The 13,843-nt window shown below is 42.9% G+C and overlaps 1 protein-coding gene across 1 annotated transcript in view; it reads left to right on the top strand.

Annotated features, from left to right (window-relative positions):
* The window catches only part of ADAMTSL3 (ADAMTS-like 3), a 465,021-nt gene extending 455,510 nt beyond the window's left edge, over positions 1-9,511 (top strand). The window contains exons 28-30 of the mRNA XM_006870947.1: positions 3,091-3,202; positions 7,484-7,699; positions 9,405-9,511. Of these exons, the coding sequence (XP_006871009.1) occupies positions 3,091-3,202; positions 7,484-7,699; positions 9,405-9,511 (435 nt within the window). The remainder of the gene's footprint in view (positions 1-3,090; positions 3,203-7,483; positions 7,700-9,404) is intronic.
* Positions 9,512-13,843: the final 4,332 nt, after the last annotated feature.

Here is a 13,843-nt window from a genome sequence, read left to right as displayed (position 1 = left end):
GTGCCGTGGAGTCGGTTCCGACTCATAGCGACCCTGTACAGGGTTTCCAAGGCTGTAAATCTTTACGGGAGCAGAAAGCCTCATCTTTCTCCTGCAGAACGGCTGACCTTGTTTCGAACTGCTGACCTTGCGGTTCGCAGCCCGATTCGTAACCACTCCGCTTATAATGAAATATTATTTGGCCATAAAAAAGAAGTGAAGCAGTGATACTTGTTACAGTGTGAATGAACCTGAAAAACGTTCTGCTGAGTGAGAGAGGCTAGTTACAAAAAGCACTTGTACAGACATACCTTGGAGATATTGCAGGCTCAGATGCAGACCACCACAGCAAAATGAGTCACATGACTTTTTTGGATACCCAGTACATATAAAAGTTAGGTTTATGCTGTCCCATAGACTGTTAAATGTGTGGTAGCATTATGGAAAAGTTTAAGATATTGTGAGAATTACCATTAATGTGACCCAATGCACAAAGTGAATGCATGCTGTGAGAAAAAATGGCCCTGAAGACCTGTTGCCATGAAATTTCAATTTGTACAAATAATTTTTAAAAACATATTATCTGTCCCCTGCATCTAAATCAGTGATTTTAGGAATGGGGTATAGAAATGGGCATTTTTATCAAGTACCTCAAATGATTTGGATTCAGCTATGTATGGAGTCACAGTTAAATGAATGTTTAGTAAACACTGATCAAATGAATAAAATTTAGTGAATTCTGGCCTGAAAAAAAAAAAACATATTATCTGCAAAGTACAATAAAGTAAAGCTCAATATAATAAGCTCAATATAATATATCTGCTGGTTACTGTAGGATCAGCACTGGCCTTCGAACCACAAGGTTGGCAGTTCAAACCCACCAGCTACTCCTCAGAAACCCTATACAGGGTCACTATGAGTTGGAACCAACTCAATGGTGTGTAACAACAACAGTCTGTCTGGTATGCATCTATTTGTATGAAATGTCTTCAATAGTTCAAGCTCACCAGCTGCTACTTGGAAACCCTGTACTGGGTCACTATGGGATGGAACTGACTCTATGGCACTTCACAACAACAACAACAACAACATTAGATTATTAGAGAAAGTAGATTCGTGACTTCTAGGACTGGGAGGAGCAGAATAGGAGGCATGGGGAGGGCCTGATGAAGAATACAGAAGTTTTGGGAGAAGAGTGTGTCCCCCACGAGCCACTCCTCAGGAAAAAGACGAGGCCGTCTTGTCCTGTAAAGATTGACAGCTTTGGGACCCTATGGAACAGTTCTCCTCATCCTATAGGGCTGCTAAGAGCCAGGTCACCTCAGTGGCAATGGGTGGTGAGTTATCATATCATATGTTCTGAATTGATTGTGGAGTCCTGGTGTGGCGCTGTCGGATAATGCATTGGACCCTAAGATCGGTTTGAATTGCAAGGTTGGTGGTTCAGTCTCACCTGTCGCTCCTGGGACACTGTATACAGGGTTGCTATGAATCAGAACCAACTCGACTGTGCTTAACAACAAAAACAACAAACTTGATTGTGATGATGGCTGAAAAACTTTGTGAATATACTAAAAATCATTGAACAGTACACTTCAAATGGGTGGATCATATGGCAGGTGTGTTATTTCTCAATAACATAGTTATTTCATTTATTTCTTTTTGGTAACACAGTTACATGGGGGGAAGAATGCCATGAGAGAAATCAGTTAACTAATGCAAGAAAAGTACATAAATTCAGAGCCCAAGCTCAAAGCACACACACATACAAAATAAATCTCACTTGACTTAAGATCTACATATAAAAATAATCCAACACACCTGTAATATAGAAAAAGACCATTTTCAAGCATAACACTAAAAACACATAAGAAAAAGTTTTGTTTGGTACCCACTATTTGATAGTGATTGTCATGGATTGAACTGTGTCCCTAAAAGTATATGTTGTAAATCTTAGCCTCTGTGCCTGTGGTTGGAATACCATTTGGAAATGGATTGTCTTTGCTCGGTTAATGGGACAGGATTAAGATAGGGTGGATTATAATTCAATCTGATTTGAGATGTGAAAGTGATTAAGCAGACAAACGAGAGAATCAGAGCTGGAGGAAGAGATGCCACTGCACGTGACGATTATCTGAGAGCAGACCCCTCCCCTAACTCCTGAGCTGACACAGAGAGAAACTTACCCTAGAACTAACACACTCAGTTTGGACTTGTGGCCTCATAAACTCTACATTCCTGCTTGTTAAAGCTACCACTTGGGGTATTTCTGTTATAGTAATGCTAGCTAAAACAGTGACTATATTAACAGTTATAAGCTAATCATCAGTTTATTTTATTTTTTCTGTAATTGAAGTCACCTTAGCACACCAACCTCCATTTTTTTGCTCACAGAAGAAAACCCAAATTTGTTGGTCACTTCTGATTTTAAGTATTGTCATTATTGGACTTAACCAGTAGCCAGCTGCCACTGAGTCCATTCCAATTCATGGTGCAATCAGGTGCATCCGAGTATAACTGTGGTCCACAGAGTTTTCTCTGGCTGATTTTTCAGAAGTAGATCGCCAAGTCTTTCTTCCAAGGCACCTCTGGGCAGAGTTGAACCTCCAACCTTTGTTTAACTGCTTGCACCACACAGGCACTCCCATTTCCAGACTTACAACTGTCAACTCAAGACTTGTCCTGCCCTCTTTCCTTTTCCTCAGAAGCAGTCTAAGTTACAAGATGTTGTTGTTGTTGTTAAGTGCCATCAAGCCAGTTCTGACTCATAGGTGACCCTATATAGGATTTCCAAGGAGTACATGGTAGGTTTGAACTGCCAACCTTTTGGTTTGCAGTCCAATGCTGATCCTACAGTGCCATAGCAGGAGTCGACAAGACAGAAAAGGGAAAAGTAAGTCCTTTCAAGTCCTTCCTGGCTCTGAGGGAGAGGTGTTTGGTACCCAGGCTGTACTGCGATCCTCCCTGAATTCCCCTGGGGGTGAGGCATTGCGGACAGCTGGTTCCCCTGTAAGTGGTCTTTGGCCATCCTGTGTGGACTGATACATGCATTATGTGCACACAGTGTTCGCGACTGCACAGGTTTGACACCATGTTATGTTTTTGTTCCAGTATCCAGGGCGTTGTATGGGCCATGCCTTGAGGGTGCAGCCTTTGCAGCACACAGCTTGCCAACAACACAACGGCTCAGTGGCACCAGACTCTCACTGTGAAGACAGAAAGAGGTACTGGCCTGTCCTGTCCTGCCTGCCTCCAACAGAGACCAAACCTGCCTGGAGAAGGGATTTCTTCACACTCTTACCATCTCTCATGTCTGACAAATCCTGTGATATTATGCTTTCTTAGGGCGTCCCGCTCAGTATTAGACAGCTGAAGTAGTCAGTCATATGTACTACTGATGAAATGAAATTTCCTATGCCTTCTAATATGTTTACATTTGATTGGTTGGTTGGTTATGTGGAGTTGGTTCCGACTCATAGTGACCCTGTACAGGGTTTCCGAGGCTGTAAATCTTTACGGGAGCAGAAAGCCTCATCTTTCTCCTGCGGAACGGCTGGTAGTTTCGAACTGCTGACCTTGCAGTTCGCAGCCCGATTCATAACCACTACACTACCAGAGCTCCTCAATATGTTTACGTATATTACAATAATATTTTTAATATGTGTCGACCTACACAGTAAATCTTCCCAGTGTTTTGTCTAAATTGCCTTATACCGCTGTTTATAAACTGTTTTGAATTGAATATGGGAACAACTAGTAGATGGGTTGGAGTCCTGGTGTGGCACTGTGGGGTAATGCATTAGACCGCAAGTTCCGTTTGAACCACAAGGTCAGCAGTTCAAGCTCATCAGCCACTCCTCGAAAACCCTATACAGGGTCTCTATGAGTCAGAACCAACTCAACAGCACTTAACAATAACAACACTATTGATGAAATTTTTTATTGCTTTTAATATGTTTATATATACTATTACAATAATGCTTATTTTTAATATGTGTAGGCCTACACAGTAACTCTTCCCAGTGTTTTGTCTAAATTGCCTTATACTTCTGTTTATAAACTGTTTTGATTAAATATGGGAAAAGCTAGTAGATGGGTTAGAGTCTTGGTGTGGTGCTGTGGAATGATGCATTAGACCGCAAGCTCGGTTTGAACCAAAAGATCAATGGTTCAAACTCACCAGCCGCTCCTTGGAAACCCTATGTGTTAGAACTGACTTGATGGTACTGAAGACAACGAGTAGACGGGTTAGGGATGGAAGAGCCTTGCTGCATGCAGTCATTTAGAGACCAGACCCCTTCTGTCTTGTGCCTCCACTATCCCAGCCAACAGAGCCTCAAGGTCACCCTGACCAGAGGGCCATTGGTGTGTGTGTCTGTGTGCCATGGAGTCAGTTCCAACTCATAGCGACCCTGTACAGGGTTTCCGAGGCTGTAAATCGTTGCGGGACCAGAACGCCTCATCTTTCTCCTGCGGAACAGCTGGTAGTTTCGAACTGCTGACCTTGTGGTTTGCAGCCAGATTCATAACCACTACACTACCAGAGCTCCATTAGGCTATCTAATCTTTTGAGGTTAGTTTTTGAATCTGCAAAATGGGTTATTATCGTCCATTTGAATTTATGGTTGAGAAGTTTTAGTTAGCTGAGTTGTAGAAGATGCTCAGTGCGTGGCTATTTCTTCCTCATCCCCATCCTGAGTCCTACTGAAGAAATGGAATCCTCTTGACAGCTTGGTTTCCACTGTGAATCTCCATTAAGGTTTACATTTCCGTAGTCTCCACCACATGATGTCAAGTCGGAAACATCCTCCTCAAAGGGAAAATGTTTGTAACAGCTGCCCTGAGTCTCAGTAAAAATCTAGTGACCTAACCTATGTTGCTGAGAAACAGATCTCACACACAAACTGAAATGAAGCATCCTAGAGATGCGTTTGTTGTTGTTGTTGTTGTTAGGTGCCGTAGACTCCGTACCATGACCTTATACACAACAGAAAGAAACACTTCCTGGCCCGGTGCCAGCCTCCCAGTTCTCGCTACATTTGAGCCCATCGCTGCTGCCACTGCGTCAGTCCACCTCGCTGAGGGATCTTCCTCTTTTGTGCTGACCCTCCGCTTTACTAAGGATGCTGTCCTTGCCCACACAAATGTGTACATAGATGAGGTGTTTTTAACATACCATACATATTTTTCTGAACCTTGATATTTCTTTTTACAACGTTATAAACTTTTTCCATTTTAATACATACTCAGTGTATTCATTTGTTATATTTAATATTACATCATTCTCAAAATGATGAGCATTTGATTATTTATTTTATTTATTTATTTTTTTTGTCATTGCAAATAAATGCTGCTGTAAACACCCTGGAACATACATATATCTTTATGCACATGGGGTAAATTATAGAGTAAATTCTTAGATAACAAACTAAGAAAATAGGCATGCTTGTTGTGGTTGTTAAGTGCCGTCGAGTCAGTTCCGACCCATAGTGACCCTGTATAGGGTTTCCAAGGAGCTTCTGGTAAGCTTAAACTGCTGACCTTGCAGTTCAAATGGCTTTGCAGTCCGGCGCATTAACCCACAGTGCCACGCCACCTACCAAATTACCAACAAAATGCTTATACCAACAGTGTATGAGAGTCTTCCCCTACACACTCTTTTTCATCCATAGTCTATAGATTTTTAGTCTAAAAAAAATGTCTGCTAATCTAATAGATAAAAAAGTCATATCTATTTTATACTTCTCAGGTTACTTTTTATATGTTTTGTTGTTTAATATTACAGAATTGGCCCCTATTCATAGTGACTCTGTATAAGTTTTCCATGAAGTGGCTGGTAGGTTTAAACCACCAACCTGGTGGTTAGCTGTCCGGATCTTATCCTACAGCGCTACACTTTTGTTGTTGTTGTTGTTGTTGTGTGCTGTCGAGTTGGTTCCACACTAGGACTACTTTATATGCTTTAGTTGTTTCATTTTCTTGAACCCAATCAGCACCCAAGGGTCCATTCTACTCTGTCACATGGATCTCTCTGAGTCAAAATAGACTCAGTGGCACCTAATAATAATAACAGTAGCTGATTAAGTGCAGTTTTGGAACAGAGATATAGAAATGGATTGGAAGGAAAGAAGCTTTTATGAAGAAGTAGTAGAAGAAAATTTCACAGTCCTAGTATGGCATTGTGGGTTAATTCTCTGGACTACATAAGTCAGTTTGAACCACAAGGTCGACAGTTTAAACTCACCAGCCACTCCTTAGAAACCATAAACAGGGTAGCTATGGGTTGGAACCAATTTAACATCATTTAACACAAGAAGAGGGAAAAAGGGTTACCTCTCATTTTCTGTACTATTTCTGTTTCAAGGTTTTAATATCTTGGTGCTTTTCTTACATGCTGCTATTTTATTAACTACCTCATGGTTTGTTAGTACAAAGAGCTGTTGTGAGTTTCTTTTGCAGTTTTTGTTGTTGTTGTTGTTGTTGTTGTTATGTGCCGTAGAGTTGGTTCTGACCCATAGCAACACTGTATAGGGTTTCTGAGGAGTAGCTGATGAGCTTGAACTGCTGACTTTGTGGTTCAAACTGACCTTGAAGTCCAGCATATTAACCCACAGAGCCACACCAGGACTCCACATGAAGGATTGTTGTTGTGGTTATGTGCTGTGGAGTCGGTTCTGACTCGTAGTGACCCTATACAAGGTTTCCGAAGCTGTAAATCTTTACAGGAGCAGAAATCCTCATCTTTCTCCCGCAGAACAATTGGTAGTTTCGAACTGCTAACTGTGAGATTAGCAGCCCGATTTGTAACCACTACGCTACCAGATCTCCTACGTTATTAGGTGCTGTCAATTTGACTTTTGCTCACAGCGACCCCATCAACAGAGTAGAACGGCCCCCTAGGGTTCCTGTCAGTTTAAACTGCAAGGTAGCAGTTCAAACCCACCAGCCACTCCTCAGAAACCCTATACAGGGTCAATATGAGTCAAAACCAACTCAACAGCACTAAACAACAATTATCTGTACTGGATAGGAACCGTGGTGGCACTTTAGGCTAAGCACTGGACTGCTAACCACAGGTCAGCAGTTGAAACCCATCAGACACTCTGCAGAAGAAAGATGAGGCTGTCTGCTCCCAGAAAGCTTTGCAGCCTCAGAGCCTGTGCAAGGTTGCTACCAGTGGGATCAACTTGATCCTAGGGAATCTTTACAGAAGCGGGTCACTGGGTCTTTTTCTCACAGAGCTCCTGGTGGATTCCAACTGTCAGCCTTTCAGTTAACAGTGAGTGCTAAAGGGTCACAGTTAATGACCTAATCCTCACTACTAGGATCACGATTGCACTTCAGCTTTGCCAAGAGCCAACCATGGCCAGTGCACATCAGTATCCTGTGTCTAGGACCCTAACTGCAAAACCTGTTAGTAGACTCAATTTAGAGTAGGATGAAAGGCTCCATACCAGCAAGATGTGACACCTTGCCTCTCCTTTTTTCTGGTGATTTCATTGCTGACCCACCTTTAGGAGGAACTGCTCATCGGGGGCCTGTGACGGGTGCTGGCACGCAGGCCCGTGGAGACCCTGTTCAGCATCCTGTGGCAGGGGCTTCCAGGTGCGGAAGGTGGACTGTGTGCACAAAAGGAGCTGCACGCCTGTGGATGAGAGGCACTGTGGGCGGCAGAAGAAGCCAACTGCCTGGCGGCACTGCCTGGGGTCTTCCTGTGACAGTAAGTACCCTCTCAGGTAGCAGCCCCCCACCCCAGGTGCTTTGTCCAGACCAGACCCTGACGTGACGGTGCCTGTCCTCTGTGTCACATGTGAGGGGCCATTCAGAATGGGCGTGGTCATTTGGGGCATAAGGTGCTGAGCTACTTTGATGTGAACGCATCTCCTTGTTCTCCAAAGCAAACAAAGTTGAATGAGTAGTAGGTCTGTGGCATTGGTTGTTGTCTTGCTAACAAGCACTGGCAGCTCTTTCTTATGACCCCAAATCCAGTTCATGCCCTGGAGAGACACAGCCAATAAGCACACTTCACAGAAGAGAAGAGTAGAGTAGAAAGTTGATGACGAGGAGACACCACAGATGCCTGCAGAGAGATTAGGTTAAGTACAAGCTAGGATCCACTTCCAAGGACCAGGGGTGTTTTGATTTGTGGGGGAAAAAAAGTGCCATGGACTGCCAAAAGAACCAATAGATCTATTTTGGAAGAAGTGCAGCCAGAGTGCTCCTTGGAGGCCAGGATCGCTAAGCTCCGTCTCTCATACTTGGGGCATATTGTCAGGATGGAACAGTTGCTGGAGAAGGATATCATGCTGGGTAAGATGGAGGGTCAAAGAAAAAGAGGAAGACCCCCAACGAGATGGATCAGCCACATGGCATCATTGATGGTGTCAAGTGTGGCAGCGGTAGTGAGGTTGGCCCAGGATCGGACATTGTTTCATTCTGCTGTGTATGGGGTCGCTATGAGTTAGTTCCGACTCAATGGCACATGACAACAACAAGAAGTGTTTAAAGGACTGTAAAGGACTGAACTGCTAACTGCAAGGTCAGTGGTTCAAACCTGCCACCACTACATGGAAACCCTGCTGCTGTGGGTCAGAACCAACTCAACAGCACTTAACAACAACAACAGTTTGTTTTCTCTAACACAAATTCCTACAGCAGCTGTAAGTTTTATCTCTAGCTCAGGGGAGGAGATACCAGCTCCAGGAGAGCCCAGTTCTTCAAGGCTCATCCCTTTTGAAATGTTCTATGTTAGAATCCAGCATCCTCAGCACTCAGGCCTGGAGATTTTATTTTAATAATTTTTTTATACACTGAGACATCATTCTCAGATTTCCCTTTGCCTGGTAGCCTCATTCTGTAACACAGAGGTTCTATGAGTGGACTTGTATAGATATGCAAATGTCCTAAGATTATATGTAAAATTGAATGTGCATGCATATATTTGTAGCTAGCAGGTGCATAGCTTGCCTACGTTTTCCAAGGGGTTGAAGCTAAGCACTGCTACTCTGGATGTGGAGAATGGCTGCGTGGGCTGGCAGGAGTATGAGGTCTCTCTAGAGCCATGAAAAGTCACTTGGCCACTCTGAGAAGTGAGACCAGTGGACTCTGACTCGTCTCTTCTCACTCAGTGATCTCAGTTTACAGTTTTTTATAAAATCAAATGACTTTGGAAAACTGGGTCTATGAATTGCTTAGTTTCTAACCTAAAAGTCGGTAGTTCGAGTCCACCCAAAGGTACCACAGAAGAATGACCTGGCAATCGACTGCTAAAGGATCAGAGTCCTTGAAACCCTGTGGAGCAGAGTTCTATCCTGACACATGGAATTGCCTTGAGTCCGAATGTGCTCAGTGGCAGCTGCTTTGGCTTTGGCTTTTTTGGGGTCTAATGTGCTACATTTTGGATTTCCTTTTTCTTTTCTTTGCAGGACATTGCACAGACACCACTCACTACTGCTTGTTTGTAAAGCATCTTCATCTGTGTCCCATAGACCTCTACAAACAAAGGTGCTGCCGGTCATGTCAAGAAGGATAAACCTTGCGTGGGGTCATGACGCTGCTGTGAAAATAAAAGAAACACCTGAAGGCTCTTTCCTCCCCCATGTAGCTGGTTCAAAACCATGTCTCTCTTTAAGGATTCCTGAATCCATGATCAAACAGAACTTGATGTAAATACACCACTGTTAAACTTTTGTCAAGTGACATTTTCCCCCTGCCATCCCACCCCAACTCTTGGAAGCCAGGCATCCCAGGACTCGCGGTAACACCATGGCACGCGTGCCACTGCGCTTGGTCCTCATCGTGCTCATCTCCATGGAGCGCATCACCGTACGATGCTGCTTTCCTGGGGTTTATAGACCAGACACACAGTCATCCATCCCAGAGACTTAGGGAAACACAGCAAACCATGACTTCCTTCACTCTCCAGTTTTAGGGTCTCAACAGGTTTATAAAACATTTACTATTTGGGAACACTGGCCAGTACTTGTTAAAATGTTGGCACTAAGTGGTTCAGTTAAGCGTTCATATATGAGCCAAAAGGTGCTTCAGAAGTAAGGTCTGGCAGTCTGCATCTGGAAGGTCGCAGCCATTGGCAACCTTCTGAGCACAGTTCTCCTCTGGCACATATGGGGTTGCCATGAGTCAGAATTGATTTGATAGCAGCTTGGTTCCGTTGCTTCTATGAAAAATGGGCCATCTCTCTGAACAGGCTTGCTTAATACACACTGATCCAATGATTCATGGGGTGGGAGGGATAAGGGAGGTGGCATCTGGTCGGTGCTCTTGCACCCTTGGAAGAAAACATAGAGTACATGTGACAGTCATTTTCACAGCTATGGAAATCTATCTGTGATCAAATGGAAATCAAAGGAGAAAGTTAACCTTTTCTACTGATTTTAAAGTAATATTCAAAGCTTTCTTTTAAGAGCTGTGAATGGAACTTTTTCTAAGCACTATTGTCTTGCACACAAACAGAAAAAGTCTTATCAGACCTAATTTATGCATCAAATAGTATTCCTAAACAGTATTATTTTAGAAAAATTTTAAGAAAGAAAATATGACATGACAGTTAAAAATAATGGTTTACAATAAATGTTTTAATTAGAGCTGATTTTCCTATAAATCTGAAGTGAATTAGAGTTAGGCTAGAGATTAGTAACTAAATAGAGATTAGTTTAGGATTTGGTTTAGGATTTGGGGGAAAGGGATTGGAGTTAGCTGTCATTTTAGGATTAGGGCTTAGATTGGGTTAGATAAAAATGGAAGTTAAGTTAGGGCTGAGGCTAGAGTGGACTGAGTTAGAGGGTTAGGGCCAGGTTAGGTCAGGGTTGGATTGGGGTTGGATTGGCGTCAGTGATAGAGTCAGGGTGGAGGTTCAGTTTGGAGTCAACGCTGCTGAAGTAAATTAGGACTGGCATTCAACTGCAAGTTGTGAAGCTGATTTGGTTATAGGGATCTTTCCTTGATATGCTGCCAAATCAATGGGCACACTTCTTTAATCACCGTCTCAGATGCCTATGCACATACTGCCTGCAGCCTGCTTGGCAACCTGAAGCAGGTCGTGCTGGACTCAGTCCCTGGTCAGTAGTAAGTGAACGATGCATTGTGGCTTTGGGTTTGTGTGTGGATGAGCTTCCTGAAGCTGTGTGCCATCTTCTCTCTGGTTCTCGCTTCAGCCTCACCACCACTGGGATGAGCACTGCTGTACGTAGAGGGTTTGCTGGTTAGGGAGGGAGGAAGGAAAGTGATGAGGTTGTATCAGCCCAGGAGTCTTCGGTCATCAGTCACATGTGATTACTCAAAGTTTTTAAGTTAAAAGAAAGATCATTTGTAAAATACTTTGTATATATTTATTATATGACTTAAAGGTGCAATATTTTATTTTGTACAGTATGTAATAAAGACATGGGACATATATTTTTCTTATTAACAAAATCCCCTATTAAGTCGCTGTACCTTTGTATTTAAAGTTAAAAATTATTTTTCATTTGCTATTGTACTTTGGTCTTGCTATCATCCAAATGATGTTCCTGTGTACTGTATCTTACTGCTGCTTCTATAACACGAGAGCTGATGTTTCTCTTTCATGATTCTTAAATAATTCAGAAATAAATTTACATTGATTAGTCAGTGACACCCTTATAAATGTAGGTTTATTTGTGGTTTACTTGCGTTATGTCTCTGATACTCTCAAGTACTGTTGCCTTGGTTGCCCTGGTGGACTCAGCACCCCGAGACTGTCCAATGGAATGTGGATTATGAGACTCTGAGAAGGTTTAATAGGGAATCACTCTATCACCCTCTCATCCATTCACTTATACTCTTTGGGGACCACATTTAAAAGAAGGTTGAGCAGAATAAGTAGAAAGAAGTCCCAAATGAGCAGGCTAAAATAGGTATAAAAGTGGATGGTAGTTGGAAGACTTAATGCCTTTTTATTTGGAGCTATTGTGAAGAACACAGGGATTGATTTTCGATGTCTGCAGCTAGAGACGTTTTAATTGCAGTTGGTGGAGGAATACCCTTCCCTGCCTTCCTATCTTTCTCTTCAGGGAATAAGTCACTGATCTGGGGTCTCAGAATCATGGTCTTGGGGGGACACCAATGTCAACTGGCATAACATAGTCCATAAAAAAATGTTCTCCATCCTACTCTGGTGAGTAGGAACTACGGCCTTATAAGCTGTGAGTGTCCATCTATGGGGCTACTCTCCCAGTCCAGAACAAAGAAAAGTGAAGAAAAAGACACAAGGAAACAATTAGTCTAAAGGACTAATGGGCCACATGAACCGCAGTCTCCATGACGCTGAAACCAGAAGAACTAGAGGAGGCCCAGCTACCACTACCAACCACTGTGAAAGAGATCACAATACAAGGACCTGGATAGAGTGGGAGAAATGTAGGGAACAAAACTCAAAGTCATTAAAAAAAAAAAGATCAGGCTTACTGGTTTGATAGACTGGTGGAACACCCCCTCTTCCCCAAGACTATGGCTCTTAGTCACCCTTCAAGCCTGGAACCAACTTCATCCCAGTGGCTCAACTTTCAGCTAAAAACAATAGACCTATAAAGTGAATAGTAACACCAAGGAGGTAGGTACCCCTTGGAACAACCAAACATATGAGACCAGAAGGCATTGTTCAGCCAGGGTTAAAGCTCAGACTGCAGGAAGGTATAGGAAGGAAAGATGACTGGAAATGATTAACACAAGGACAAGGTGAGAGACTACTGTTGAATTGTGGGGATTGTAGTCAATGTCACAAATGAAAATGTGTATGGATTGTTGAATAGAAAATCAGTGTGCTCTTTAAGCTTTTACCCGGATCACAGTAAAAGGTTAAAATTTTTAAAAATAAAGAAGAAAATGAATAAATAAAGACTTTCACCAAAAAAAGTGAAAAGACAAGCTACCTACTAAGAGAATATCTTCAAAAACCATACACTCAAATTTCCCCTGCTGTCTGAAAGGAGAGCATTCTTATGAAGCCTTTCTTAAGCCAAAATGGTAAAAAGAGGAAAAGCAATTGCCATTCATTTATATGGTAAAAATTTCTCAGTGTTCTGAGACTCAAAAAATCACTTAACACGTAACCCTAAAACAGTACACACATCCACTGCTCAGAGTTCACGGCCACGCAGCTAGGGGCTGAGTCGCTGGGGCCATTCCCGGGAAGGAACTTGGCGATGCCATGCTCACTGCCCAAAGGGACACGTATTATGACCTCTTTAGCAGCATGCTGCAAAGCAAAGTCTGAATGCTAGTTTCACTTTTTGTCCTTTTACATAAAAGCAAACATCCACTTCAGATGTATTTCCGTTAGCAAAAAACAGGTATGAATGTAGGTTTTCTATAAAAGCAGAGGCAGAAAGTGAACTTTTCAAAAGGCAGGGGATATCTGTATCTGACAAGTATCCAATAACCCGCAAATAATAAAACTTCGGCAATTTATAAAAACATTCCATCATAAAATGGGCACAGAACCTGAGTCGACATTTCACCAGAGGGGGCATCCAAGTGACCATGGACTCTTGAAAACGTGCTCAGGGTCATTAGTTGTCATTGCTGTTAAGTGCTGTTGAGTTGGTTCTGACTCATGATGACCCCGCCAACAAGGAGCAGCTGGTGGGTTTGAACCACCAACCTTGTGGTTAGTACTCCAGTTCTTATTCTACAACATCCCACCAGGACTCCTTTGTTGTTGTTGTTAGCTGCCATCGAGTCGGTACTGACCCATAGTGACCTTACACATAGCAGAACGAAACACTGCCCAATCCTGGGCCAACCTCACTACTGTTGCCACGCTTGAGTCCATAGATGCTGCCACTTGGCCAATCCATCTCGTTGGGGGTCTTCCTCTTTTTCTCTG

This window comes from Chrysochloris asiatica, unplaced genomic scaffold, assembly GCF_000296735.1.
Source record: "Chrysochloris asiatica unplaced genomic scaffold, ChrAsi1.0 scaffold00156, whole genome shotgun sequence".
NCBI classification, from domain to species: domain Eukaryota; kingdom Metazoa; phylum Chordata; class Mammalia; order Afrosoricida; family Chrysochloridae; genus Chrysochloris; species Chrysochloris asiatica.
Note: the sequence above shows the minus strand (reverse complement) of the source record. Positions and strands in the feature narration are given on the sequence as shown.